The following is a 24,479-nucleotide window of genomic DNA, read 5'->3' on the forward strand; positions in this document are numbered from 1 at the left end:
GAGAAACTTCAGGGGGAGTGAATGTCACTTTAATCCTGGAACAAACCCTAATACATAAATGAAAGAATGTGCTATGGTAACATGTGGAATATAACAAAAATTATGAGTATTTATTGTAAGAATGTAGTGAGTGAAAACACAACTAACAACATTTTATAGTCTTTTGCAAGTGCATTTTGAATAAAAGAAAGAGTCGAACAAATCCAAAGCAAAGGAAAACAATGACATCATGGAATTTTCTTGGAAATCATCCAGCACAAGAAGTCCAACATTGAATGCCATCCAATACTTTTGTGGAGGCATCAAGATAAATCCATGCTGAGCAGTCATTGGTTCCAGTAAAAATAATGACTTTAAACAGACTTAACACTATGATGCTTTTATGTGGTCTATTTATCAAAATTGTGTTGCAACATGATTTTATAAATTATAAAACCAAGAGTTTGTTGTATTTGTATGAATACAACAAACTCTTGAGAGTGAATGCATGGACACATTTTCGATGTTTTTTTTTTTTCTATCTTTGGATTTTAAATTTGTCAGTCAGCCTTCATTCTCACAATTTTACTGTTATTTCTGAATGTCATTGATTAGCCAATGGCTTATATAGTTTTAACTCAAGGCAACCTCAGTGCACATGAATGTATCTTTGTATAACTGATGTGAACAAAGTATTATTGAAATACAGGATAAGTCAAATTAGTGCAATTAAAACAATAGTTCAGGCTAAAACTATCAACTATTTGTGGAGGTACATCAAAGTGAGAATGATCATTTTAACAATTCTTTCTTTATAATAAATTCCCCATCATGACCAATCGTGATGAGGAGAAACAGGAGATTAAATCATATACTAGGTAGGCTGGTTGGACATGTAAGATTTTTTTTTGGTTTTAAATTATCATACTTTGCTGGAAAAAAAAGTTAACTATGCATATATCTATTAGATGCAATTTCATAGTGTTTACAGATTGCTTCTTGTTCCACATTACATTTTAACGTATTCTTGACAAGATGTGACAAATATGCATCAGTCAAAAGCATCTTAGATTCAGCAAATAGGTAAATAGAATTATTTTGTTCACTGTCCATTCAAAATGGACAAAACAACCTTACATTAAATGTTTGTGAGATGTGTGTTCTTACATTTCATTATGCCTACTTATGCGCTTAATGGTATTAACAAAGCTACAACATCACTATGATGTTATCTAAATACCCTGGGATTTCACTCTTAGACGTTCACAAGTAAAATGATCGATGAAGTGAGGAATAAATGACCCACACATGTTAGTGCTGCTGGCTAAAAGATATTTCAGTACCATAAATGATTTCCAAACTAAAGGTGTTCTGGTATGGCGGGTGTTGGGACTCACATCTTATATCCTACAAACCAAGTCCAATGTAAAAGTAGGGGGCTCCGTCATCATGTGTCATACTTTTATCTGTGGTCTTACCATTCCTATGTTTCCTATGGCTTTCACAGAATACCCATTACTGTATGTATTCATGCCCAAACAAAGTTAAGTAACCCTTTGTGTGCTGAAGATTCATTTCCATCTCTTCCAGAGAAAAAACAAACAGAATAAAAAAAAAAAAACAGTGTACAATAGAAATAGAAGGCGCCATGGTAAAAAGGCAATTGCAAACTTTGATTAACTGCATCATGAGTTCTGTGGTCACCCTTTACCCAGCATCAGTGTCTCACTTTGTTAGATAGGACTAACGGATGCCTTTTCTTTGTCGTAGTTCTCTTCTCTATAACCTGTCAGCGAACTAACCACTGGAAATGTGTCAGCCTTCTGACTGTCCTTACTGTATGTTCGCATGTGCAAAAGGTTACAGGAAGGAGCAAAGCTACCCCTGTATGGGGTTGCCAATCCTGGCAGCTGGTAAACAACATAGGCAAACCTTGCACACTTTCACTGGCTGGGCTTTTGTTGTTGGTCCTCTGCAGAGCCAGTGTTTACAGATCCTAGTAGAGGGGAGAGGGCTTTAATTAGTAGATTTCATGTATTTCTCGGAATGGCTTTTTGATCAAATTCCTTAAATAATACACTATATTTATATTTAAAAAATCAGATGTACTTACCTGAGCCACCTGTTGATTTTGTGTCTGGTTGTTGAGGAATGTTTGGCTGAGCATGTTGCTGCTGCCTAAGAAGTCACCAGAGAGAATTTGCGTTCATTTTCCGTTCACTCAAAAGGGATGGACACAATATTATGAATACTTCAGTCAGTTCTAGCTATAAATTAAACACAAACAAAGAAGTTTGAATGAAGACACCATAAAACTCACAAAGCAGCGCTTATTGCAGACTATTGAACTGAAGTGTTAACAATATTGTTTCCCCCCCGTGTAAAACAGTCACCAGGTGTTCAGTTAAACTTACCGATCAAAATAGGCTTGTCTCCTCTTCCGCAGTTCCTCGGCTGTAAGCGCCTCAATCTGGCCTTCTCTTGGTCCTCCTGCAGCACTCCCTGCTGCCTGGCTCCCTGATTTCACATTTCCCATTTCTGACTCTGATGACTTGTTGCTCATCACTGCTCCTATAATATAAAAAACCAAGGACCCAATTTTAGAATTGACATTTGTAAAAAAAAAAATTATGATAAATACAGTATATGTTTAAAACAATATTATTGTGAAACTGAAGCACAATTTGCCAAAATAAATTCTCATTGAAAAAAAGACTCATTGATATGATCGGGAAAATCGTAATTGAGCTTAAGAATTGTGAGTTTGTGTCATTAATTGTTCTGTTAATTTCATACTTAACTTTTTTATAAACTTCAATTCGTCTGAACAAAGAAACTATCATATTTCAAAACTCAGGATTTACCTTGCATGCTAAGCTGTATGGCCCTGCGAAGATCAGCTTCTTCATCTTCCACATCTATGTCCTGCCTACTGAGTGCCAGAGCTTTCTTCAACTCTTCATCTTCATCCACAACCTCATCCTCCACACCAAAGCCCATTTCAGACTGGCTCAGAGCTGCAGACCTGCTGCTCACAGTACAAGGCTTAATCAGTTGCCACAAGTAAGTAACAAGCTTTAATTTAGCAACTTCAAACATAAACTCCTCTTCTCAATATTGTAATGTCTGCACATACAGTACATACCCTGCACTTGGCTGGGCTTCATCCTCTCCAATAAGCCTTGGTCGCTGCTGCTGCTGCACCCTCATAATCCCAAGAATCTGCTCCGCTTCACACTCAGGGAGGTTTCCTCGAATCACAAATATGGAATAACCTGCACAAATTCAACTTTCAGAATTGTTTATCCTCTGCAAAACTCAACATAGTATGATAAAAGTCAATTGAACAATACCTTCTTGTTGTAACTGTGCAAGGAAAAGTGCTAGATAGGTGTCTGATATCAACTCTGGTCCAGTCAACAACGAATTCAGGTTAAACCACTGCAATGAAAACAAAACAATGATTTTTAGTAAATCCAGCTGTATTAACAATGTTTATGAAAACAAGTGCCTCATACCTGCTGCCCAAGCTTGCGTATAGTAAACCAGTGCTCCTTGTAGTTGCATATGAAGGCTTTCTCATTTCTGAAACATGCAAGTAGAATGTGCTTTCACATTAACTGTAAAGTAGCTATGTGATTAAGACATTAGACAAAAAAAGTCTTGACAACTTTACATTGGATTAATCATGAGGCTCTGGTACTCCCGGCTGTTGAAGAGGATTAGCTCCAAGCCCCACACACTCAGTGCATTGCTAATTACCTAAGGAATTAGATCACAGAAAAGGGCATTGATATTACTGACTTATAGTGGTTGTTATTAAGCTACAATAAAAAGTGAATCTCTCACTTGTATTGAAAAGAACCCGCTGTCATCCATGTTACCAGATGGTTGCTAGAAACAGAATCACAAAAGATAAAGTTAAAAACCGTGTGTTAAGAGCATGTATAAATAGGCTGCTGCACTATAATTCACTTTTCGTCACCTGTAAGAAGGTCCTATACTCCTCACTGGCCATACCTCCCTCAGCCATCCTCATTCTTTCCTCTTCATCAAGCTGATGAGCAATGGAGGACAGATCCACAGGAGTGAAATACTCACCCTGCAGGAGGTTGTTGAGACAGTGTTGGGCGCAAAGAGAGCCCTCTTGCTACAAATACAAAACATGATACATAAATTCAAATAATTACACTTCTAACACTACAGTATGATTAAATAGTTAGCTTTATGGACATGGAATTAGCTAACGTTAATACTAAAATTTGGGGATTTTGTCTGTCCCCACAGTGACAGCCATACACCAGTAAAGCTACATACAGTTAGCTTAGCTACGTTGCTGACGCTAAACAACAAACAACTAGGAAAACGTTACTCTGCTTTGTGAGATAGCTAGCTCTGTTACGCCAGTTCGTTTACTAACTTCACAATAACAACACGATAACAACACGATTGCGGCTATTCCAAAAACTTCCTGCGTTGTTACTCCTAGCTGAAAAGAAACTTTTCATATCTCTGACTAGCAGGTTCTGTTAGCTAGTTAGCATTTAAGCTGTCTGGACCCAAATACTGCCAAGCACCACAACAAATTTATTAACACCGGCCAGATAGCGTCGGTAAACAACCCCCCATCGGAAGGCCCAAGGCTTTCCGAATAAACACGACGAATTAGTTGGATCTTATTATTTAAGTTAAACGTTTTAACTTACTTTCTCATGAAATATGGAATCCATATTCAGCTTTCTGTCAAACATTCAACTTTGACCTCTAGCCCCTCTGCATTCCTTACCATAAAGAAGGGACAGTCTCGACCAGCGCCCTCTAGTGGCTCGGCCCCATACACTAGCATCAATTGATATCTCCATTTGCGGATTTATACATTTATACCGGCGACATCATTGAAATCATTCACTGTGTGGGTCTCATAGAGCAATGCAACTACTAGCTATATATAGAGACACCAATCCAAAAACTGTATTTGTTACTTGCTTTGTCCGTAATATAACAACAATTGACACAAATGTTATAGATGTCTTTCTCTATCGTTCTGGTCAGTGCAATGAATTTACCTAGGAACTCGGGAGCCAGAGCTGGGAATGACGTCCCTTACTCTAGCTAAATAATAATTGTCCACCAGAGGACGAGTCTACGATTTTTTTGTTTACAAAATACTTGTTTTGACTAGAGGCATATTGACGGGCAATTTTAATAAATAAGTGTCCTATTTGATTAATAAACTAGCATATATGTGCTTAACTGCGTTCAAATATTTCTAACTGCTCTAATTATGGTTTAACAGCGTCGCAAAAGGTTTTGATTACAAGTGGAACAGTCTCCTAGTGACACATCCTTTACGGCAAATGGAATATGGCGGAGGGTGAGAAATCCTTAGACGGACTGGAGCTCAGCAAGGTATGATTTTTACACAGCTAATATAGCTAGCTGTCAGTGGTTACTGCCACTCAAGGAGAAACCCCTGAAGTATACTGTTTCAATTCCTTTCTAAAATTTAGTTTTAACGGGGAGTTAAATGGCATCTACTTACCAGGTTAGCTAGCATTCGGGGTTAGCTCCTGTGCTATCCACCTAAATGGTTAACCACCATTGTCCCGACTGTTTTCCGACCTCAAACTCTTGCAATGTTTTGTTAGTTATAAATACTGTTCAAAATGTTGGAAAGTGTAAATGGCCAAACGTTACTTGGATATGATTTTGATACATTAGCTAGATATTTACAGTTCGTCACTTGCGGTTACATTGACATGGTGGAGTACAACAAACAAAGTGACCGACATTGTTTGCAGCAGATGTGGTCAAACCTTGCAGAGCCAGCACTTTAAAATATGAAAATGATTGGATATTACATTAAGTGTAACCCAAGCTCTCACGTACTATGTACAGTATTTTCACTACAGTAGTTAACTGTCAGAATGAATGCTGAAATGAAATTCATGCACAGCTGTGAGTACTGTAAAATGCTAATCACGTGAAACTACGTTTCAGTTTACACTTTCCGTCCTACCTTTTTAATGTAAAGAAGTCAAATCATGTGTTATTCACACTCCCAAATTTATGCTGAATTACCAAAGATCACCTTCCAGTCTCTGATTACATATTTTGACGACTACCTTACTAATAACGATTAAAAATAGGATTATTTTTATTTTGAGGCCAGGTTTGTTTCCCCATTTCAGATTTCAGATTTCTAAAGACAAAACAACTTAAATGCGGTAGCATTACCAGCAGTCAATACAACATCAGATTAAAATAAATACAAATTGCCTTTTTTGCAACAGTTTAAAACTCTTTATCAAAATCCCTTAAGACAATATCTGAAGTTAAATTGTTAATCAGAAAACATAATGCCTTGCTAAAGTTTATGTGCGTATCACTATGAAAATACTGGCTTATAAATGTGGTTATGAGTTATAAGGTGGAGTGTGTGGTGTGAGTCATGCTTTTATCTGGTTCTTGCAGGAATGGCTGGAGGCTGCAGACAGCAGGGCAGAGCTGTTCTGCTACCTAAAGGAGCAGGTGCCACAGATTTTTTGCCTGAAAAAGGAGTCCAGCCCTCAGGAGGAAGAGGAGCTCATGCAGAGACGGCTCATCTACCCTCTGGAGTGCTTCCTGTTTGGAGAGGATCCTCAGGAGGGTTTGGAGAAGCTCAAGCAGGGCAGCAGCTCCTCCCAGCTCTGTGGACGTGTCTTCAAAGAGGGAGAGACTGTCTACTCCTGCAGGTCTAAAAACATTTCAGACCTTCTTTAATAAACAAGTTATAACAGCAATAATAATAACAGTTATGATAAAATACTAGGTGTTTATTTGCTCTTATTAGTTACTTTGAGTAATGGATGATTAATATAAATATTTACATTTAAAGAAATGTTTTGGTTTTTGCTATCATTTAGGTTTGAAATGCAGGTATATATATATATATATATATATATATATATATATACACACACACACATACATATACCTGCATTTCCTACAAGTATTTGGCCCCGGTGAAGGTTTCTGGATTCTTTATGAAGCCACAGTATTCGAAGACAGCAATATGTTTGTCATTAAGTACTTAATAGTTTGGCCTTATTAGGTTTTAGTTCTGCAGTGATCTAATCATACGACAAACTCACAGTATTTTCCGTCAATTTTTGTAGTTGTTTTTCTCAAATTTCATCCCAAAGGTGTTATGTACGTTATATCAACATGTGTATTTAAGAAATTACTGGTACAACCTTGCATAATTAAGGTATAATAAAAGACCAGGGTGTACTCAAGTACACCGTTTTTAATAAACGGTATATACAGTAGGACAACAAACAAATCTCAATAACTTGCCAACTACAAAACAACTTTTATACTAGTCATGTTAACACAACAGTGATGAGTAGTTTTAAAATAACTCAAGGAATAAAAAAATAAAGAGTCTCAGTTTTATGTGTGTGTTCATAAAAAAGTGTCTTAAAATGGGCACATTGAAATATACAAAATGTGGCAAAGGTGTGTTTGCTTCTGTATGAAACCAATCCTGTAATACTATAATCAATATGACAAGCAGCCAATGAGAGTGAATCAGCATCAACACAACTAAACTAAAGTCCATGTGCTCATCAAGTTTACACTGTCAATGTTGACATTAAAGTATGTAGGAGAGACTGGCTAGTCCACACAGCATTTCGGGGATGGGAGGAAAACATGCTCTGGTTTATTGGCATTTATTCAAACGAATCACAATTGTCTTGGGCCTTGCTAAGTACTGGAGAAAAGTCACGGTGCTGCTGAAAAATGTGCTTGGAGGTAACGTTTTTTGGTGGAACGTGTGCACGGGTAAGTCATGCAACAGAAAACTCAGATTGGACAGATAGTCTAGCAAGCTGTCTGGATTTACTCCGCAGAGATCTGAAAAATCCTCATAAATTGACCCAAGTTTAAAATGGCAACACAAAAGAAGCCCAAAGACAATGGATAGCTGGCCTAAATGAGTGAAATCCCACAGATTTTCCAGAAGCAACGGAGCAATCCCGGAAGTGGAATGACAAGTATATGGACTAATGTTTAATTAATAAAGGAGAGGTTGTTATCCATTTCAGTTTGGACAGTAACTACAATGCCATGTCTTCAGGCTTAGATAATGTACTTTAGTTGTCATTTGCTTGCTCGAGTAACAAATCCTCTTCAACATGTTTCAGAGATTGTGCAATAGATCCCACTTGTGTCCTGTGCATGGACTGCTTCCAGGATAGCGTGCACAAAAGCCATCGTTACAAGGTTGGTATCATTATAAATGTTTGCATTTTTAATGAAATTCAAATGAACATGTCATTTTGATCGGTTGCAGTTCTTCTTCTTCCCTCTTGGATAAATGGGAATAATAGAAAATCCCTCATTATTGGATTTATGTTGTGAGATTTCTTTAGGGTCCACACATACTGAAGCATCTTATCTTCCCATTGTCAATTATAGTGTATGATTCACTTCTGTTCACAGTGTACTATATTGTCAGCTTGATTACCCTCCCTAAACTTTGGGGGAAAAACCCATATATTTCTAGATATACTAAAATCTTTGTTTTATATTTATCAGACTTGTATTTGGCCTTTTATGTTCAAACCCCAGTGTTGCATAATAATGCATTCTAACAGCTAACCTAGTTAAACAACTTAACTACTGTTGTGTGCATCCCTTACTCTGACATTGTGAATTACAGTATGTAAATCTTTTCCCAGATGCATGCATCTTCTGGCGGGGGCTTCTGTGACTGTGGGGATGTAGAAGCCTGGAAGATTGGCCCCTGTTGCTCCAAACATGACCCAGGGGCAGCCACCGCCATGGTAACGGTGAGTTATATAATAGAGCGGAAAGAGGGACGTGGGAGGGGCGTTCTTGTCCCATTCTGTGTCAGTGAACCCCAGGATGCTTTTTTTCCCATCTTAGTCCTGGAAGCTGCTCTCTTGGTTTTGGTTCCGGAAACAAGAAAGAAAAGCACTTTGTTGACCTGCACCAAATGAAAACATTTATAACTAGGTTAAGAGATTGACGCTGAAAAGCTGGTAGAAAACAGTTGTCAGTGATACTGGTTCAAAGCCGCCTTTTTGAAATGTGCAGGGATGCATTCAGATTACAGCTTCTTCTACCAAACTGCTGCTTGTATACGTTGATGATGATGATGATTAATTCTGCTGCTCGGCAGTTGTTTGTCAGGCCTTTCTTTGCTGATCAAAGTGTTTGGGCTTTTCTCTGATAAGATCCTGCTCAGTGGCTTTGAGCAGATGTACAGCTTGATGGCTCTGTGCCTGTTTCCGTAAACAGCAGGTGCTCCTTACAACAGAGTCATTAGTGGCACACAGTCTGGCAGGCTCCTTTTTGGGTTTTTTTCTACACCAGATCGGAACCTGTACTTAACATGCTGTGTTGCATCAGATGACCATGAACACATCTCCACACTAAACATGAAAACCCTTCATGCTGTTTCAGACTTCTTTTTGTTTCGATTGTGGTAAATTCCAGTGCTTGTTCTCACACTAGAGTGTGACGTAGAGACTGGTGTAAATATACAGCAGTATGTTTGGTTTGGTTTAGTTTGTATGTTAAATGTCAGAGATTTGAATGATATACTTAGCTTCTATGTGAAATATTTGTGCTCAGGGGATTTGATATTAACTTTACTGGGCCTGCTGCCTGTTTAGCTCTTAGTAAGCAAAATATTTACACCCGTTCCAGGACAAATTGTAGAGTCACTGCTGGTGACACAGGAAACAGAATTAGGAAAGGTTATTACAACAAATGTGTCCATCATCTGATTAGCTCCATTTTCTGCAAAATTGAACTTCTTCTGGGTCAATCTTGGAACACTTTCACATGTAGCAACATATTTATTGAATCACTCCAGGTTCAATATTGACGCTACTAACATAGTTGCCACAAAAAAGATTTTCTGGTGTTTTTAGAGCGTTACTTTCAGAGACTTTCTGAGAGTGTTACGGTGCCTGCCCACTGGACATAACCTGACTGGCGACAAAAATTCCCACTCCCACTTCCTATTCAATCTGTATGGGAAGCGTCTGGTTTGCTACAAAAAGCATGCTGGGATACCTAGCGATGTTGACCATGCTGGCGGTGCAAGGAACCGGTCGCGTACAGTGGGTAGGCGCCGTCAGTGGTGTGCTCAAAAAATGCATGTCCTATGTGATCGACTCATTTTGTTTAGGACGAGTGTGGGTTGGAGCCTGAGATATATGAGCGTGCTGAGAGGCTATTCCGGATACTGCTGCACTACGTCACCGATTTCTTGGTGTGGGAGGAGAACCTTGAGCTCTCCGCGGAACTCCAGCCCCGGTATGGCCCGTCTAATCCCATGCAAAATCCATATGCAAATCACACAAATTTAACTTTGACACTGTATTTATCCATCAATGCAGGACAAAAGAAAATGCTTACTACTGTGTACTGTACAATGATGAGCACCACTCGTACGACCATGTGATCTACACCCTGCAGCGTTCTGTTAACTGTGATCAGGCTGATGCTCAGACACACACAGCACTTATTGACAAGGAGGTATTTTTTGGGTTTTATGTGCTCATAACTTTTCCTTTACAATACTGTCGTGTCAAAGGAAAGCTGCTATGCATGTACTCGTCATATCTACTGCAGATTATGCCATTATGTAAATATCATTAACTGTTTCACAGGGTCGGCGGGCAGTGAAGAGGGGAACCCTTCGTTCCTGCCAGCAAGCAAAAGATCTCATCAGGGTAAACACCAGACATTAATCATAGACCAGAAATTTAGTAAATAACTGTATTAATAACTAAATAACATTAATAACCTGAGACTTGATTCTGTAATTATTTCTGTCCAGATTTACATTTACAAGTGAGTGCAATCTCTTTTGCTGCTGTGTTGCAGTCAAACTCCGAGCACATTTCCCTGCAGCCACTACGTGTGGAGATCCTTCACGCAGCAGTAATGGCTCATCAAACTTTTGTTCTGCGCCTTGGCCCCTGGTTCCAAAAGATCATTGGTTACTCAGGTTGTTGCCATTATCTTCACCATACTTGCAGTTGCACCACACAAACTTCACAGGATTATGTATTTATTGTGCACTTTTTGACTTCAAGAAAAATATATCTACACTGTTTGATCATCAGTTGTCTTGTGTGTTTGTGTGCAGTGGGCTTCCGACAGGCCTTTTGTCAGGTGGCATTAGAGGCCAACATAGACAGAGAGCGGCCTTGCCTCATCAGCAGACTTATGCTGCACGATGGCAGGATGTATAAAGGCAAGTAGAGCTTTATTTCCAGTACAAGTTTAATCTCAACTCCATTCCAAATGACAATAACATTAAAGTTTTCTTCTTGTTTCCTTAAGGAGCTCGCAAGATAGTACATGAATTGATTTTCTGTAGCATGCTAATGGAGACAGAGTTCAAGAGGCTTTTTGCAATTGAGTTTACAAAGGTAAAAGAGGGGGGAATGTTTTGCATTTTAATTTTAATTCTTTCACCTGCTTAAATTAATACATGCCTCCTCTTTCTCTTTTCAGCACTATAAGCAGCTTCAGAAGGACTTCATAATTGATGATCATGACAGGAGTATATCCATCACTGCTCTGTCTGTTCAGATATTCACTGTACCCACATTGGTAAGTGTTTATTAAGGCATCAATGGAAATTTTGGGCCCTATTTTAACGATCTAAGCGCACAGCGTGAAGTGGGAAGGCACAGGTACGTTTAGGTCGTGTCCAAATCCGCTTTTGCTAATTTACTAGTAGTGGGGAAAAAGGGTCCGTGTGCCGGTTGCCAGGCTCAAAAAGGTTGTACTTAATGTCTTCATAACTTCACAGGTGTCTTTTGGGTGTAGCATGCAATAAACCAATCAGAGTGTCATCTCCCATTCCATCTAAAAGCCAGGCATGTTTGTACCATGGCATGTCGCTAATATGATGGCGGATTGCACCGTAATATTTGTATTTGTTATCTTTTGCGTGTGTGCGCTACAAGCATAGTGTGCGGGCGCTGTGCATAAGCCTAGGCGCATTTTACTAATGCACTGTTAAAATAACAATGAAATGCTGCGCTATTGACTTTAGGCCACATTTTTGTTAGTCAATGGCACGATCACTTCCCGCTGCCTCAAGTAAGAGCCCCGCTGCCCCTGTAAGAGCAGCACGCCCATGGGCACAAAGATGGGCGCAGGTGCATTTGCTATTTAAATGACGTGGGCGCTGGAGGGTCTTAAAATAGCAAAGACACTTGCTTCGGGCTTTGCGCTGCTCTGTGCCAGGTGCATGATAAGGCCTATTGTGTCATAGTGGGGTAAATGTTATCTAACTTTTTATATTTGTGCTGCTTTAAGCACAGATATTTTTCTTTAAGATGGTCTTAAAGCACAGATATCTACGGTCTTCTGAAGACCTTATTAATCTGTGCCTTAACATCCATCTCTGTCCTCATATTCCTGTTCCTTTTCTAGGCCAGACAGCTGATTGAAGAGAGCAATGTCATTAAAGTTATAGTTGGTACAGTCATGGATTTGCTGCGTGAACATCTGGATGACAACAATCGCTTCTTCTTCCTTGGCTACAACTCTGACAAGTTTGCACGCATCCAGGTCATCTTCCACGACCTCAGGTCATTAAACAGACAAAACTTTAAATAACTCTTAGTTCCTAACTTTCTTGGTCTTTATCTAAGATGTAACTTCTGTTTCTCAGGTATATTCTGATCAGCAAACCCACAATATGGACTGAAGAGCTGCGGAGAGAGTTCATAGAGGGATTTAAAGCCTTTCTTGGGCTTCTCAAATGCATGCAGGTAATAATTATCTCAACCCTGTTTTATTCTTTGATAGTTTGTAATACCAGTGCTATTACTGTACATCAGCTTACAGTAACTTGACAAACCAGATATTACATTTTCTTTCACCTACCTTTTTTAGGGTATGGAGGAGGTAAAGCGACAGTTTGGTCAACACATTGCAGTAGAGCCAGAATGGGAGGCTGGCTTTTCTCTTCAGATCCAGCTTCGCCACATTCTTGCTATGTTTCAGGACTGGTGTTCCTCTGATGTGAGTGGTCATACAATTTGTCCATCAAACAATAGAGTTATCCCACAAATAGAGGGAGCATAACTAAAACACTCCGTCCCTTACTGTTTATTCACTTAGAATAGACAGAGGAGTGAATTGCTGTGGTCAATTACTGCTGTTTTGCCCCCTCAGGAAGAGATCTTGCTGCTTGCATTTGAAGAGTGCCACAAAGCCCTGATGCAGTGCAATAACCAACCCTTCAATAGGGAGGCCACTGACTTCTACATGTGCAAGCACATCCTCCATGTTCGTCCTTACAAAGTTTCACAGGAGCCTGTCAGCATACATCTGCCAATCTCCAGGCTATTGGCAGGTAGGATAACGCATATTTAACTTGTATTGATTTATTGGTATTTTTCTGTTACTGCCAACTTACTCCTCTGTTCATTGCAATCCCTAGGCCTGTATGTACTTCTGTGCAAGACCGAGGCAGTGGAACGTCTTGATGATTCTGTAAGTGACATGAAAAAAATGATGATTTAAATGTTTAGTAAGCTACTGATTTCAAGGTTCAGTGTGTGCTGTTTTGTTTTGTTTATTGAATGTACAGTCTGAACTTTCGCTCCTGGCTTAAGAGAGTTAAGGTTTTCCTCTGTCTGTTGCAGGAGAGCTTTGACCGCACCCAGCTGGCAGAGCATCCCCTGCGCTGTGTGGTGCTGGCTGCACAGGTCTCAGCTGAAATGTGGCGCAGAAACGGGCTCTCATTGGTCAGCCAGGTACACTGCATTCTAGGGCCCAAATACCATTTTCTGTGCTTTGAAAATAATCAACAGCAGTGGCTTTACGCAAGCCAGTTCTCTGGTTTTATACCTTTTGTTAAAGTGTCTGAAAATGACCCCCAGCTGCCACAATATAACATCACGGACTTCTTAGACTGGTCGGTTCTAACTTCACTCATACTGACATTTCTCTGTTGTCAGCTGAGATGGACAGCATAGTGCTGCAGTGTTTTGGTGTTTACACTGCATACATTAGCCCATCTGCTAGCTGACTTTCAACGCTTTCATAGCTTAATCACGACAAGATACCACAGTGAATTTTAGCCTGCATGCATGTTTTTTCAGCTTCACATTGTTGAAAGAGCAGCTAATATTGGTTGCGAGACCAACAAGTCTGCAGAATGCCAAGTCCCTGGACCTTTCTTTCTGTTCTGCACTGGGTGTGTGTGGATGTGCACAAAGCCCCTCCCTCTGTGAAACATGAAGATCAAAGGAGAGAAGAGAGACCTAAAAATGCAGTAAAAACTCGCACTGAGCTAAAATGGAAAGCACTGCTGCACGTGTCATTTAGTTTAATTAAATGCCTTCATTTGGAAGCATTCTGTTATTATACAGTATTTAAAAACACCACAAATACCAATACCAAATACCTACATTTTGGCTGTTCAAGGCATTGCTTTTATTTGGTATGCTCTCTGTTATTATTTGTTCAATTAACAAATGACAAGTACATTCATTGTTTTTTCACATGGCCAGGTCTACTACTATCAGGATGTAAAATGCAGGGACGAGATGTACGATAAAGATATTCTCATGCTTCAGGTTGGTAGCAATCAGACATTGAGAATGTCTTGAGGATTTTTCTTATGTTCTTAATCTTCACCATTTATATAATACACAATGTGTCCCTACAAATTGTTTACAGATAGCTGCTTCCAAAATGGACCCCAACCACTTCCTCATGCTGGTCTTGTTGAGATTTGAACTCTTTGATTATTTTAATGGAAGTTGTTCAAGCAAAGACCAGGTAAGCAACAACTCAACTATCATTCAGAAAAAAAAATGTTATGCCACCTAACTTAGTGATGAAATTGCAACACAATTTGCAGGATGAACTGACACAGTGGAACCGCTTGACAGAAGAGATGCTGTACCTCCTTATCGTCATTATTGGTACAGTGTCACGTCCTACTAATCAAACTTGGGAAGTTAGTTTGTTAGATAAAAACTGTACTATAGTGTGTGTGTCTTGTGTTTCCAGGTGAACGCTATGTCCCAGGTGTCAGTCAGGTGACCAAAGAGGACGTGACAATGAGGGAGGTTATCCACCTGCTGTGCATTGAGCCCATGGCTCATAGTAGCCTGGTCAAGGGTCTGCCGGAGAACGTAAGCTGCACATACTGTCTAAATTATAAAGTTAGTATCTAAGTTTTTGTAAGGGAATGATCATTTCATAACAAGTTTTAAATGTTTTTTTGTAGGAGAGCCATGAAACAGGCCTGGAGACTGTAATTACCAAAGTTGCCACCTTCAAGTATGTAGAGACTGAAAGAGCTTATGAAATATCTCCTTAATTGTCCTTCCAGAGTTGGTTTAATCTGTCTGTTCTGCACCGTTTTAAGAAAACCGGGAGTGTCAGGGCATGGATTGTATGGACTAAAAAAAGAGCGTCTGGTAGAATTCAACCCTTTCTTCTACCATTATTCAAGATCACAGCATAGCAAGGTAATGCAATGTCTCAACACCAGTTTTACGTCAAATTAACACAACTTTTGTTTAATATTCCTCATTTTATTATCTTTTACGGTTTGCAGGCAGAAGAGTCTCAGAAGAAGCGGAGGACTCAGGAGGGCAATGATAAAGGTGAATGTCTTTGCTCTGCACACCTATGTATAGCTACAAAATATGACAAACTGTACTCCACTTGTTAGTGCTACTAACATTCCCTCATTTTTTTTTGTGCTTAGCTCTGCGTCCACCGGTACCCCCAGCCTTCTGCCCACCTTTCTCCAGCATTGTTCGTTTGCTCTGCTGTGACATAATCATCCACGTCCTGAGACGCGTCCTGCAGAGAGCTGCAGAGGACCGGTCAACTCATTGGACAGAAGCCATGATCCAGAGGGTACACATTACATGTGTTTTTTTTTCCCTTACAGAGTCCGCCTTGCTTGGAATTTGAACTGAATTACTTAAACCACTTTCAGTAACCAAATGCACACATTTACCACACAGGCCCTTCACTTGATAGGTCAGGCATTGCTTGAAGAGAAAACACAGCTTGAGCATAGCACCGTGGAGGAAGTAACCTTTGATTTCAGCCTCAAGGCGCGCAGTAAGTAAAAAAACTCATTGTTTTTTAAGATATTTTCATCACTCACTTACTATTCAACATAGTTCTCAAAGCTCTAAACTGGTTTGGATTTGTGACATAAATGTCTATTCTGTTATTCCAGGAATCGGTTCAGAACACGGAAAGTCAGTGTTCCACTTCTTGTCCAAAATTAAGGCTGTTCCTTCCCTTGAAGCTCAAAATGACATGATCAAATGGGTTCTACAGGTAGGCTATTTATTTATTTTTTATCTCAGACGGTTCATTTTTGTAGACTGATGCATTTATTTTCCAGCTACCTTCACCATTTTATGTGAATGTTTTTCTGCTAGATGTTTGAAATTGTCAAGTGCCTTAGAGAGAAGTCCAGTCCAACTGCCTCCATGAGCATGGATACAACCAAGCCAGAGGAGGTAAAAGAACAATAAATGATACAATAAAAATTGTGCATTTAACAATACAATTGACTGGTCTTAACTTTTGCTTGCTCTATTTTTGGTAAGTACTAATACTGGTTAAGTTCTATACTGCCACAGTGAGTGTGAAAACCAGGCTTTTTACAAAGAAGGCTCTGGGCAGGGGAACTAGAAGATTAGGCGGTTGCTTGAGTCCAGATGAAATAACCGATTCAAGAGAGCTTTAGATCATTGTCTCCAACAATAAAGTTGTAATTGTAACTTTATTTTGGGAAAAGATACAATTATCCAAGTTAAAAGGCACCTTGTAGAGCTCATAGCTGCCCTGTCTTTCCATGAAACAACCGCCCTCCTCCTAGGTTACAGCATCCCAGCCTACCATTAATTTGTTTTCCAATTGGATCTGATTTCAAGTTGCCAAACACAATATAGCTCTGTCATGAAATTATGAGACACAGCACAAACTGAATTGCATTGTGTATTTTCACAGTATTGAGAAGTTTGGCTGTCTGCCTTGTTATTATTCCAGAGTGCTCAGGACAAAGAGAAAGCTGAGCGCAAAAGAAAGGCAGAGGCAGCCAAACTCCACCGACAGAAGATTATGGCCCAGATGTCAGCAATGCAGAAAAACTTCATTGAGTCAAATAAGATGCTGTATGAGAACATGCCGGACAGTGGGGCACCGGGAGAGGCTGTCACATCTACTGAGAGGTGAGAAGGACCATACTTTCTTTTTTTTTCTTCTTTTTTTTAAATTATTATATATAAATCCATGTGTGTTTTTAGCTTAGTTTGGCTAATTCTATCTTGGATTACGTTTATTCCCCTCCCCCTAGCTGTGTCATGGAGCACAGGGAGCTGTGTGTAGCCATCGGGCCCCACCGAGGCTCCTCTCCGGCCGAGAGGGAGGTGCTCACTTGCATTCTTTGTCAGGAAGAACAGGAAGTTGTGCCCCAGGCTCCAGCCATGGTGCTGACTGCGTGTGTCCAGAGGTCCACTGTTCTGACACAGTGCAGAGGAAAGATACCGACCTATAAAACAGATGGTCAGTCCATTTACAAATCATTTAATTTAATTTAATTGTAACTGTGATTTGACTCTGACACATTTGACTCATATGTGCATTGTATTTATCTCTTCAAGGAACATGGACAGCATATCCCCTCTTCATGCCTCCTGAACTGGCAGTTGGCACCCACACTGGCAGCTGTGGACATGTCATGCATGCCACATGTTGGCAGAAGTGAGTTATTACTAGAACAAATTTGCTAATTATCATTCTGTTAGCGCTCCCCTTTATGTGTATGTGCGTGTGGCCTGTTAGAAGGCACAATAGACAGTTATTTTGCCATTAAGGTGTTATTCTCTGTATTTTTCAGATATTTTGAGGCTGTTCAGAATATGACCAGGAACCGGCTCCATGCTGAGCTGATCATCGATCTGGAGAATGGGGAGTACTTGTGTCCCCTGTGCAAGTCTCTGTGCAACACTGTTGTCCCTCTCATCCCGTTTGAAACACTAACGTTTAACTAGTAAGTCCAGTTCACCTTATTCATGCCAATCTGCAATAGATCGTTGGTTGTACAAATGTATGGAAGTTATTTGTTTCCCATGTACAGTGAAAATGCAGAGATAATTGGACAGCATTTGACCCTGCCTCGCTGGATCCAGATCATCTCTGCCAGGATTAAAGGACTCAAGTCAGTCACTCAGGATAATGGTAAGAAGACATACTCAACATACCATCATTGCATATCTTTGGATGGGTGGCACAGAAGAAGGCATGTGACATTGCTGTTGTGTTTTAGGTTCGGCCACCACAGCTCCTTGCCTTACAGTGTCCACTAATGGAAAACCTGCACAAAATATCCCAATATGGACGTAGAGCATCAACTAACCTGGCAGACTCACACATGGAGGCTGTTATGTTAGTTAGCTGTTGATGTAAACTCAGCGCTTTAGTTGCTTCATACTAAAAGCTATAATTTGCTTAATGTGATAGAGGGCTTTTACTATTTATTTGCAGCATATGGACTGTACAAACAGCCTTCTGCTAGTCTCTGTATGTACCCTTTTTTGGATTGTGGCTTACCTTAATATCAGTTATTTAGCTTCAGTAGTCTCGTATAAGCTCCATCCAATGTCATTATGCCTAGTTGTTTGTGATGTGTGACACTCTGGTGATTATAATTGATCTTCTCTCTCTCATGCAGATTGCAACACAGAAGGCAGTAGTGTTGATGGGGACACGGGGCTGTGTGGAGAGGGCCAGTCAGACTTTAGATCCATTCTGAGCTATGGTGTACAAGAACCGTGAGTGAAACTGTCCGCTCCTTTGGTGTCACTCAAGTATCTATGTTTTTTGTTTAGCACACAAGTATGAACTCTATACTGGTGGTTGTTTTTCAGGAGAAAGTTCTCCGACAGCATAGCAGAGATGTTGGTTGTTTGCGCCACTACCGTTCACAGGGTGGGACTGCAGACGGCACCCAATGAGCTTTGCCCATATGTGCCCGTTATGGCTTGGAACACATGTGCCTTCACTATTCAGGCCATAGGTACAGTAGGAGTTACAAGGCTTATTGTGTCTATTTGTTTTTCTTTCAATTTAATTTAAATACATTTGCATGTCTTTACAGAAAACATATTGCAGGAAGAAGGAAAGCCACTGTTTGGGTCCTTACAAAACAGACAGGTTGGATTTCTCATGGCTCATCAACAGCTGTCAAATAATGCATGCAACGTATCATGGTTTAGGTTCAACTTGGTCTGACATCCGTTTTTTGAAATGCTGCTCTATTTTAGCTTGCAGGTCTGAAGGCAATTGTTCAGTTTTCAGCAGCTCAGAGACTTAAGAGCTCCCAGGCTGTCATTCAAAGGCACTTCAAAGACATGTTGGGAAGTATGTTGTCATTTAAGAATACATCCATTTACTTGAAAAGTTAAAATTTTAGAAGTTGCACAGCAATGTAAAATATGGAATGTGCTCTATATTGTGGCTTATGGTCATAACTGTGACTTCTTTCTCCAGTTTTGCTTCCGGGCATAGGCAGAAAAAACAGCCCTTCTCTTCTGGAGGTGGACTTTTTCCATCTTCTGGTAGGTTCCACCTAGAGGGTACAGCTTTGTTGAGAATGATAGACTCCAACTTGTCTTGTCCTCACCTTTAAACAAGTTCTTGTTGTGTTTTGTCAGGTGGGGTTGGTGTTGTCTATACCTGCACTGTATCAGGAGGAGGCTGTAGACTTACAGCCGTCTGCAGTCAGCTCTGCCTACAACCACCTGTACATCCTGCATCTAGTCACTATGGCTCATATACTACAGGTTCTCATTTCCTCTAAAGGTACAAACTGCAAAACCATACATTCTGGTTTACTTACTGAAATACCTTCAGAACGTAGTACAATAACGAGGATGACTAAATAAAGGTGTATAAATTTCTTCTTAGATTTCCCTGTTGTGGCTGGAGAGGAGACGGAGGAGGCGAGAGCAGCATCAGAGCTTTACGCTACAGTGTGGTACAAGTGTTTCTCATCATATTATTATTTATCTGGCAAGATACATGAACAGAATTATTTCTTTTTTTTTTCGACATTTAATGAAAATCTGTCAATGAGATCTGTGAATTGCTTGTAGTTTTTGTTTTAAATTTCAGTTATCTTTTATTTGTTTTGCGGCAAACTATAAGTGAATAAGGTACACTCTCCCTACCCTACTGAATGACACACCAATTTTTGTTGTAAATGCCAGCATATACAGCAACATCCATTTAAAGCTACAACAAGCATGACAGGGAATAGGTTTCCTGGCTGTTTAATCATGCGTTTAGATGTGCAGTTCATTTGAGCTCAAAACTCACTAACATAATATCATCTAAAAGAAAAGTCCATGTGTTACCTTGATTATAAAATTTAAAATAAATTAAATGTGAGTTGAAACTATTGACTGATATGTACAGTGTTTCTACATATATTCAATGAACATCTCTTTTTCCTATTTAGGTGAAAGCTTAACATTTTTTCCACAGGTCACACTACTAAACTCAGAATTTATCTAGTAAAAAAAAAAATAGATAGAACTGTGTCCAAAGAATTACGGCTGCTGAAATTGAGTCTCTAAAAATGTAAGCTCAAATCTGTTTTTTCCCCCCACAAAGGTTTGTTTGAAATCTGCATTTCTACCAACCCACATTAATTTTTAAGCTCAGTTGACCATCCCTTTTACCCTGCAATAAGGAGACAATTGTTCTTTTTCCGACCTGAAACAAAATAATTTGCATTTCTAATTCCGTTCACAGTTTAAATGGCAGCTCTTGACAAGAAAAAATTAAATGTTTGACAGGAATGAACCTCACCTGGTTGAATGGAAACAAATGCTCACTTAGTAGAGGCAAACTTTGCTCCTTGTTTCTTTTCCATGCTCCATGCTCAGTGATGTGCATGGTAATGTGGACTGCCCTCAGCTTGTTTGACAGATTGTTCTTGGATTTACTCATCAGGCTGATTCCAGATGTGTCCGGCAGCTCTGTGGCAGAAAGAGTGAATAGAGGAATCGAACCTTTCCTCCGCTGTGCTGCTCTCTTTTTCAGTTGCCTTACAGGTGTTCATCCTCCAGAGGAGCTTTCTAGTACTGCTGGTAGGTGAAGAATTATATAATTTTAACATACTACAAATGACTATTTAAAGAATTCAAGCTGACATTTTAGGTCTTTGCAGTTACATCTCAAGGTCAGAGGGAGGCGCTATGCAGCTACTTGGCACTACCTTCTAATGTGTTCCAGCTCTTCCAAGACCACAGAAACACTGTTGCTCCACTGATGCAAAGGTACAGTATATGATAAACATTGAGACAAGGCCAATTAATTTGATCAGTGATTTGTTTTCATATTGACTGGAGAGGTGAGCAGTTTTGTCTGTCTATACAGCACCTGTTTACTGGTTCCACTTATTATTCAACTTATTTAGTATTATTCATCATTCTCATATCTCACTTATTATTTATTATTTACTATTTACTCATCATTCCCATTGTCATATCTCACTTATTTATTTATTCATCATTCTCATTTTCTATTTCAGAACTGTTCATACTGTTCATATTGTAATATGATAACATAATACTATTTATCCCAGTAGCCTTGACACTATGCTCCACATTTAAATAATTTGTATTGAACTCTTCATTGCCTCTATATTGTTTCTGTTTAGAGTATGTATATATTAGTGTGTATATATTGTTTTGGTTGTTTTGTATGTGTAAGCACATTGTGTGACGATGCTCCAAAGAAAAATTCCTCGTATGTGTCCTCATACCTGGCAAATAAAGCTTATTCTGATTTATGACAATTCTTTTTCCTCCTTAGGTGGAGTGGGAGCCCAGCTGTAACTAAAGCAATGAAAAGCAACATCCAGACAGTCAGGTAGACTTTGGGCTTTGTATTCTTTCAGTCCCACTTATATTTAGGAATAAAACAGCACCTAATAATTGATCAATAAACACTCCAGATACCCCAGGAGAAGGAATCGTTTGATTGATCTTCCTGAAGATTACAGTGCTCTCCTTAACCAAGCCAGCCATTTTCAGTAAGTGGGGGAGGAGATTTAAGTCCTTTCAATTATCACCTTTCAGTGGGAAATCTGACAGAAATATTCATCTCACTTGTCTACTTTGTACTTTGGTCTCAGGTGCCCCAAGTCTACCGATGATGACAGGAAGCATCCAACCCTATGCCTGTTTTGTGGGGCCATGCTGTGCTCTCAGAGCTCCTGCTGTCTCAGCCAGCTGGATGGAGATGATGTTGGAGCTTGTACCGCCCACGCTGCTACCTGTGGCGCTGGAGTGGGCATGTTCCTCAGGTGGGTAAATTCTAGGCCATATAGGGATCAAAAGAATTATTTTCCAGCTTGAAAACTTGATTTTAACTGCATTTAAAAAAACTTTGAATTGTATTCTTTCTAGCTTGAAATGTCTTCTATAAATGAAGTTTGATTTCATGTTGACAGGATAAGAGAGTGTGAAATTGTGCTGATGGCCAGTAAGACTCGAGGAAGCACCTACCCTGCTCCTTACCTAGATGATTATGGGGAGACTGATCCTCACCTTGGGTAAGAATTTTTTTATTATTTATTTCTGGGTGCCAAACTGTTATAACTTCTGCTGCATATGTTTCACAGCTGCAGTTTTAGGTGTACTAAACTATTTGTTACAAACCTGCGTTCGGAAAATATTTGCTGGGCCTGATGCTTTTCATCAATGACACCATGTGTCCTTGTTTGACTCAATTTCCAGATTAGGAGCAAGCTTATATGACACATGTTTCATTGTATTTAGTCAAATTTTAGTGCAGAAGAACACTGTACAAGTCACGCTGACCTATTTTGCAAAAGTCTTCCATCAAAGTCTTTCAGAGTTTAATGTCATTCAACAATGCGGTCAATGAAAGAAAACTACTAATCATATGAAACATTACTGTTTCTGTAGGCAGCATATAGGCATGGCCATGAAGTACATCATTTTGTTATATAAAGTATGAAATGTATTGTTTTGTTGTTGTTGGACAAAACATTGAATAAATCAGGTCTTCTGTCTTTTAATTTCTAGAAGGGGCAATCCATTGCACCTTTGCCCAGAGCGCTACAAGAAGCTGAACCAGCTGTGGCAGCAGCACTGCATCCTGGAAGAAATTGCCCGCAGCCTAGAAGTGGTCAACGTTATGTTTGCCTTTGAGTGGCAGATGTTGTGATGATTGCTTCAGCTGTGGTGGTCGGAAAGTTAAGAGCACAGCCATAGAGCTCAATCTGCTCCAATGCTCCTAAAAGAGAGAGAGAGAGAGACACACACACACACACACACACACACACATATACACACACACACAACCCTCCTATAGAGGAGGACTGAGCAGCCAATCCCTCCGTAATGAAACCCCTACTGGAGTCGAGAGAGGTGGGGCAGTCAAGAGGAAGAATATTGGAGGGTGATGAAGAATGAATAAACCCAAGTCGCCTTGTTTTAATTTGATTGTCTGCTTTGAGAATGAGTTTCTCCTAGAGAATTTGCAAAAAGGCTCATTCAAATAAAGATAAACATCAGATACACACAAACAGGTTTCAGTTATCAGTTTATATATTTGTTTTTTCTCAGTAATGCTGTGAAATTTCTGCATTCTCTTTTGGTGTTAGCAATTATGATTTGTCATAAGTTATAATTTTTGGAATTGTGCGACTTTGAAGGGTACATTTGAAAATTAGGTATGGTCAGAGTTCTCACACATTTTTGCTACGACCATTATGTAAAGGGTCCAAATGATGCAACCACATCCTGTCACCTTTACTCACATATAGAAGCATATGTATTGGTTAAAACATGTATCGAATACATATACAATACGAATACAATACAAGTTGTATTAAAACAAACAGTATTATGAAAGGAGTATACAGTAACATGCCTCCATGATTTCTTGTTACAGATACAGATTTAATGATAAGAAGACATTTTGACGCTGTTTTCTGAATATTTCAGCCACATTTTGACATTAATGCTTGTAAATCCTAATTGACATCAAGAATCAGTGATCGAATTATATGAAAACAAGTTACAAATCCTATAAGGATAAAGTGATTATGATGATCAGATATCCACTGTATGTTTGTAATGATTAAAACTTATCGAGGGGACCATTTCTAAACAGATTATTTGAGTCATATTTCACCATGTGGTGGGAATCCATTTAACAAAAATTGAATTTAAGTAATAAAAAAATGTATATTCTATTTAGGAAGGGAATTTACTTTTCATTGAAAAGTAAAATAAGCGTGAATAAAAATGTCCTCCTTTTTGTGTTGACAGTACTATTTGACTTCCAGGCTGTGGAAATAAAGACTCTTGCCAATATACAGCAGAACTGCTCCTGTGCCATAAATCCAGCCTGTGTCTATAATATCT

The 24,479-nt window shown here is 39.4% G+C and overlaps 2 protein-coding genes across 2 annotated transcripts; one reads left to right on the top strand and one right to left on the bottom strand.

Moving 5' to 3' along the window:
• Positions 1 to 11: 11 nt before the first annotated feature.
• Positions 12 to 4,822, bottom strand: atxn3 (ataxin 3). The gene is made up of 11 exons (XM_034858843.1): positions 4,686 to 4,822; positions 3,965 to 4,129; positions 3,829 to 3,873; positions 3,656 to 3,741; positions 3,498 to 3,564; positions 3,333 to 3,420; positions 3,125 to 3,254; positions 2,844 to 3,007; positions 2,394 to 2,550; positions 2,093 to 2,157; positions 12 to 1,975 (listed from the first exon to the last, which is right to left on the bottom strand). The coding sequence occupies exons 1-11, from the start codon at positions 4,728 to 4,730 to the stop codon at positions 1,923 to 1,925; spliced, it is 1,065 nt and encodes a 354-aa protein (XP_034714734.1). The 5' UTR covers positions 4,731 to 4,822; the 3' UTR covers positions 12 to 1,922.
• A 315-nt stretch (positions 4,823 to 5,137) lies between these two features.
• ubr1 (ubiquitin protein ligase E3 component n-recognin 1) lies at positions 5,138 to 24,432 on the top strand. The gene is made up of 47 exons (XM_034858729.1): positions 5,138 to 5,388; positions 6,454 to 6,713; positions 8,169 to 8,247; positions 8,706 to 8,816; positions 10,187 to 10,314; positions 10,398 to 10,536; positions 10,671 to 10,733; positions 10,888 to 11,011; positions 11,153 to 11,260; positions 11,350 to 11,438; positions 11,524 to 11,622; positions 12,454 to 12,611; positions 12,695 to 12,794; positions 12,919 to 13,047; positions 13,201 to 13,381; positions 13,469 to 13,521; positions 13,674 to 13,784; positions 14,544 to 14,609; positions 14,713 to 14,814; positions 14,897 to 14,960; positions 15,049 to 15,173; positions 15,269 to 15,321; positions 15,410 to 15,512; positions 15,602 to 15,650; positions 15,755 to 15,909; positions 16,020 to 16,119; positions 16,241 to 16,344; positions 16,449 to 16,529; positions 17,062 to 17,243; positions 17,369 to 17,577; positions 17,676 to 17,775; positions 17,912 to 18,064; positions 18,152 to 18,252; positions 18,746 to 18,845; positions 18,942 to 19,090; positions 19,172 to 19,227; positions 19,338 to 19,434; positions 19,564 to 19,631; positions 19,728 to 19,875; positions 19,981 to 20,050; positions 21,031 to 21,167; positions 21,248 to 21,356; positions 21,895 to 21,951; positions 22,037 to 22,114; positions 22,217 to 22,387; positions 22,535 to 22,636; positions 23,133 to 24,432. The coding sequence occupies exons 1-47, from the start codon at positions 5,344 to 5,346 to the stop codon at positions 23,272 to 23,274; spliced, it is 5,208 nt and encodes a 1,735-aa protein (XP_034714620.1). The 5' UTR covers positions 5,138 to 5,343; the 3' UTR covers positions 23,275 to 24,432.
• Positions 24,433 to 24,479: the final 47 nt, after the last annotated feature.

This window comes from Etheostoma cragini, chromosome 20 (genome assembly GCF_013103735.1).
Source record: "Etheostoma cragini isolate CJK2018 chromosome 20, CSU_Ecrag_1.0, whole genome shotgun sequence".
NCBI lineage: Eukaryota > Metazoa > Chordata > Actinopteri > Perciformes > Percidae > Etheostoma > Etheostoma cragini.

Excerpts from the sequence above, each read along its gene's own strand:
- atxn3 (XM_034858843.1), bottom strand. The coding sequence starts at position 4,730 with ATGTTTGACAGAAAGCTGAATATGGATTCCATATTTCATGAGAAA. Across the intron at positions 3,421-3,497 it reads TACGCAAGCTTGGGCAGCAG|TGGTTTAACCTGAATTCGTT; the intron begins GTATGAGGCACT and ends TTTTCATTGCAG. Across the intron at positions 3,255-3,332 it reads TGCACAGTTACAACAAGAAG|GTTATTCCATATTTGTGATT; the intron begins GTATTGTTCAAT and ends GAATTTGTGCAG.
- ubr1 (XM_034858729.1), top strand. The coding sequence starts at position 5,344 with ATGGCGGAGGGTGAGAAATCCTTAGACGGACTGGAGCTCAGCAAG. Across the intron at positions 17,776-17,911 it reads CATGCCACATGTTGGCAGAA|ATATTTTGAGGCTGTTCAGA; the intron begins GTGAGTTATTAC and ends TGTATTTTTCAG. Across the intron at positions 18,065-18,151 it reads GAAACACTAACGTTTAACTA|TGAAAATGCAGAGATAATTG; the intron begins GTAAGTCCAGTT and ends TCCCATGTACAG.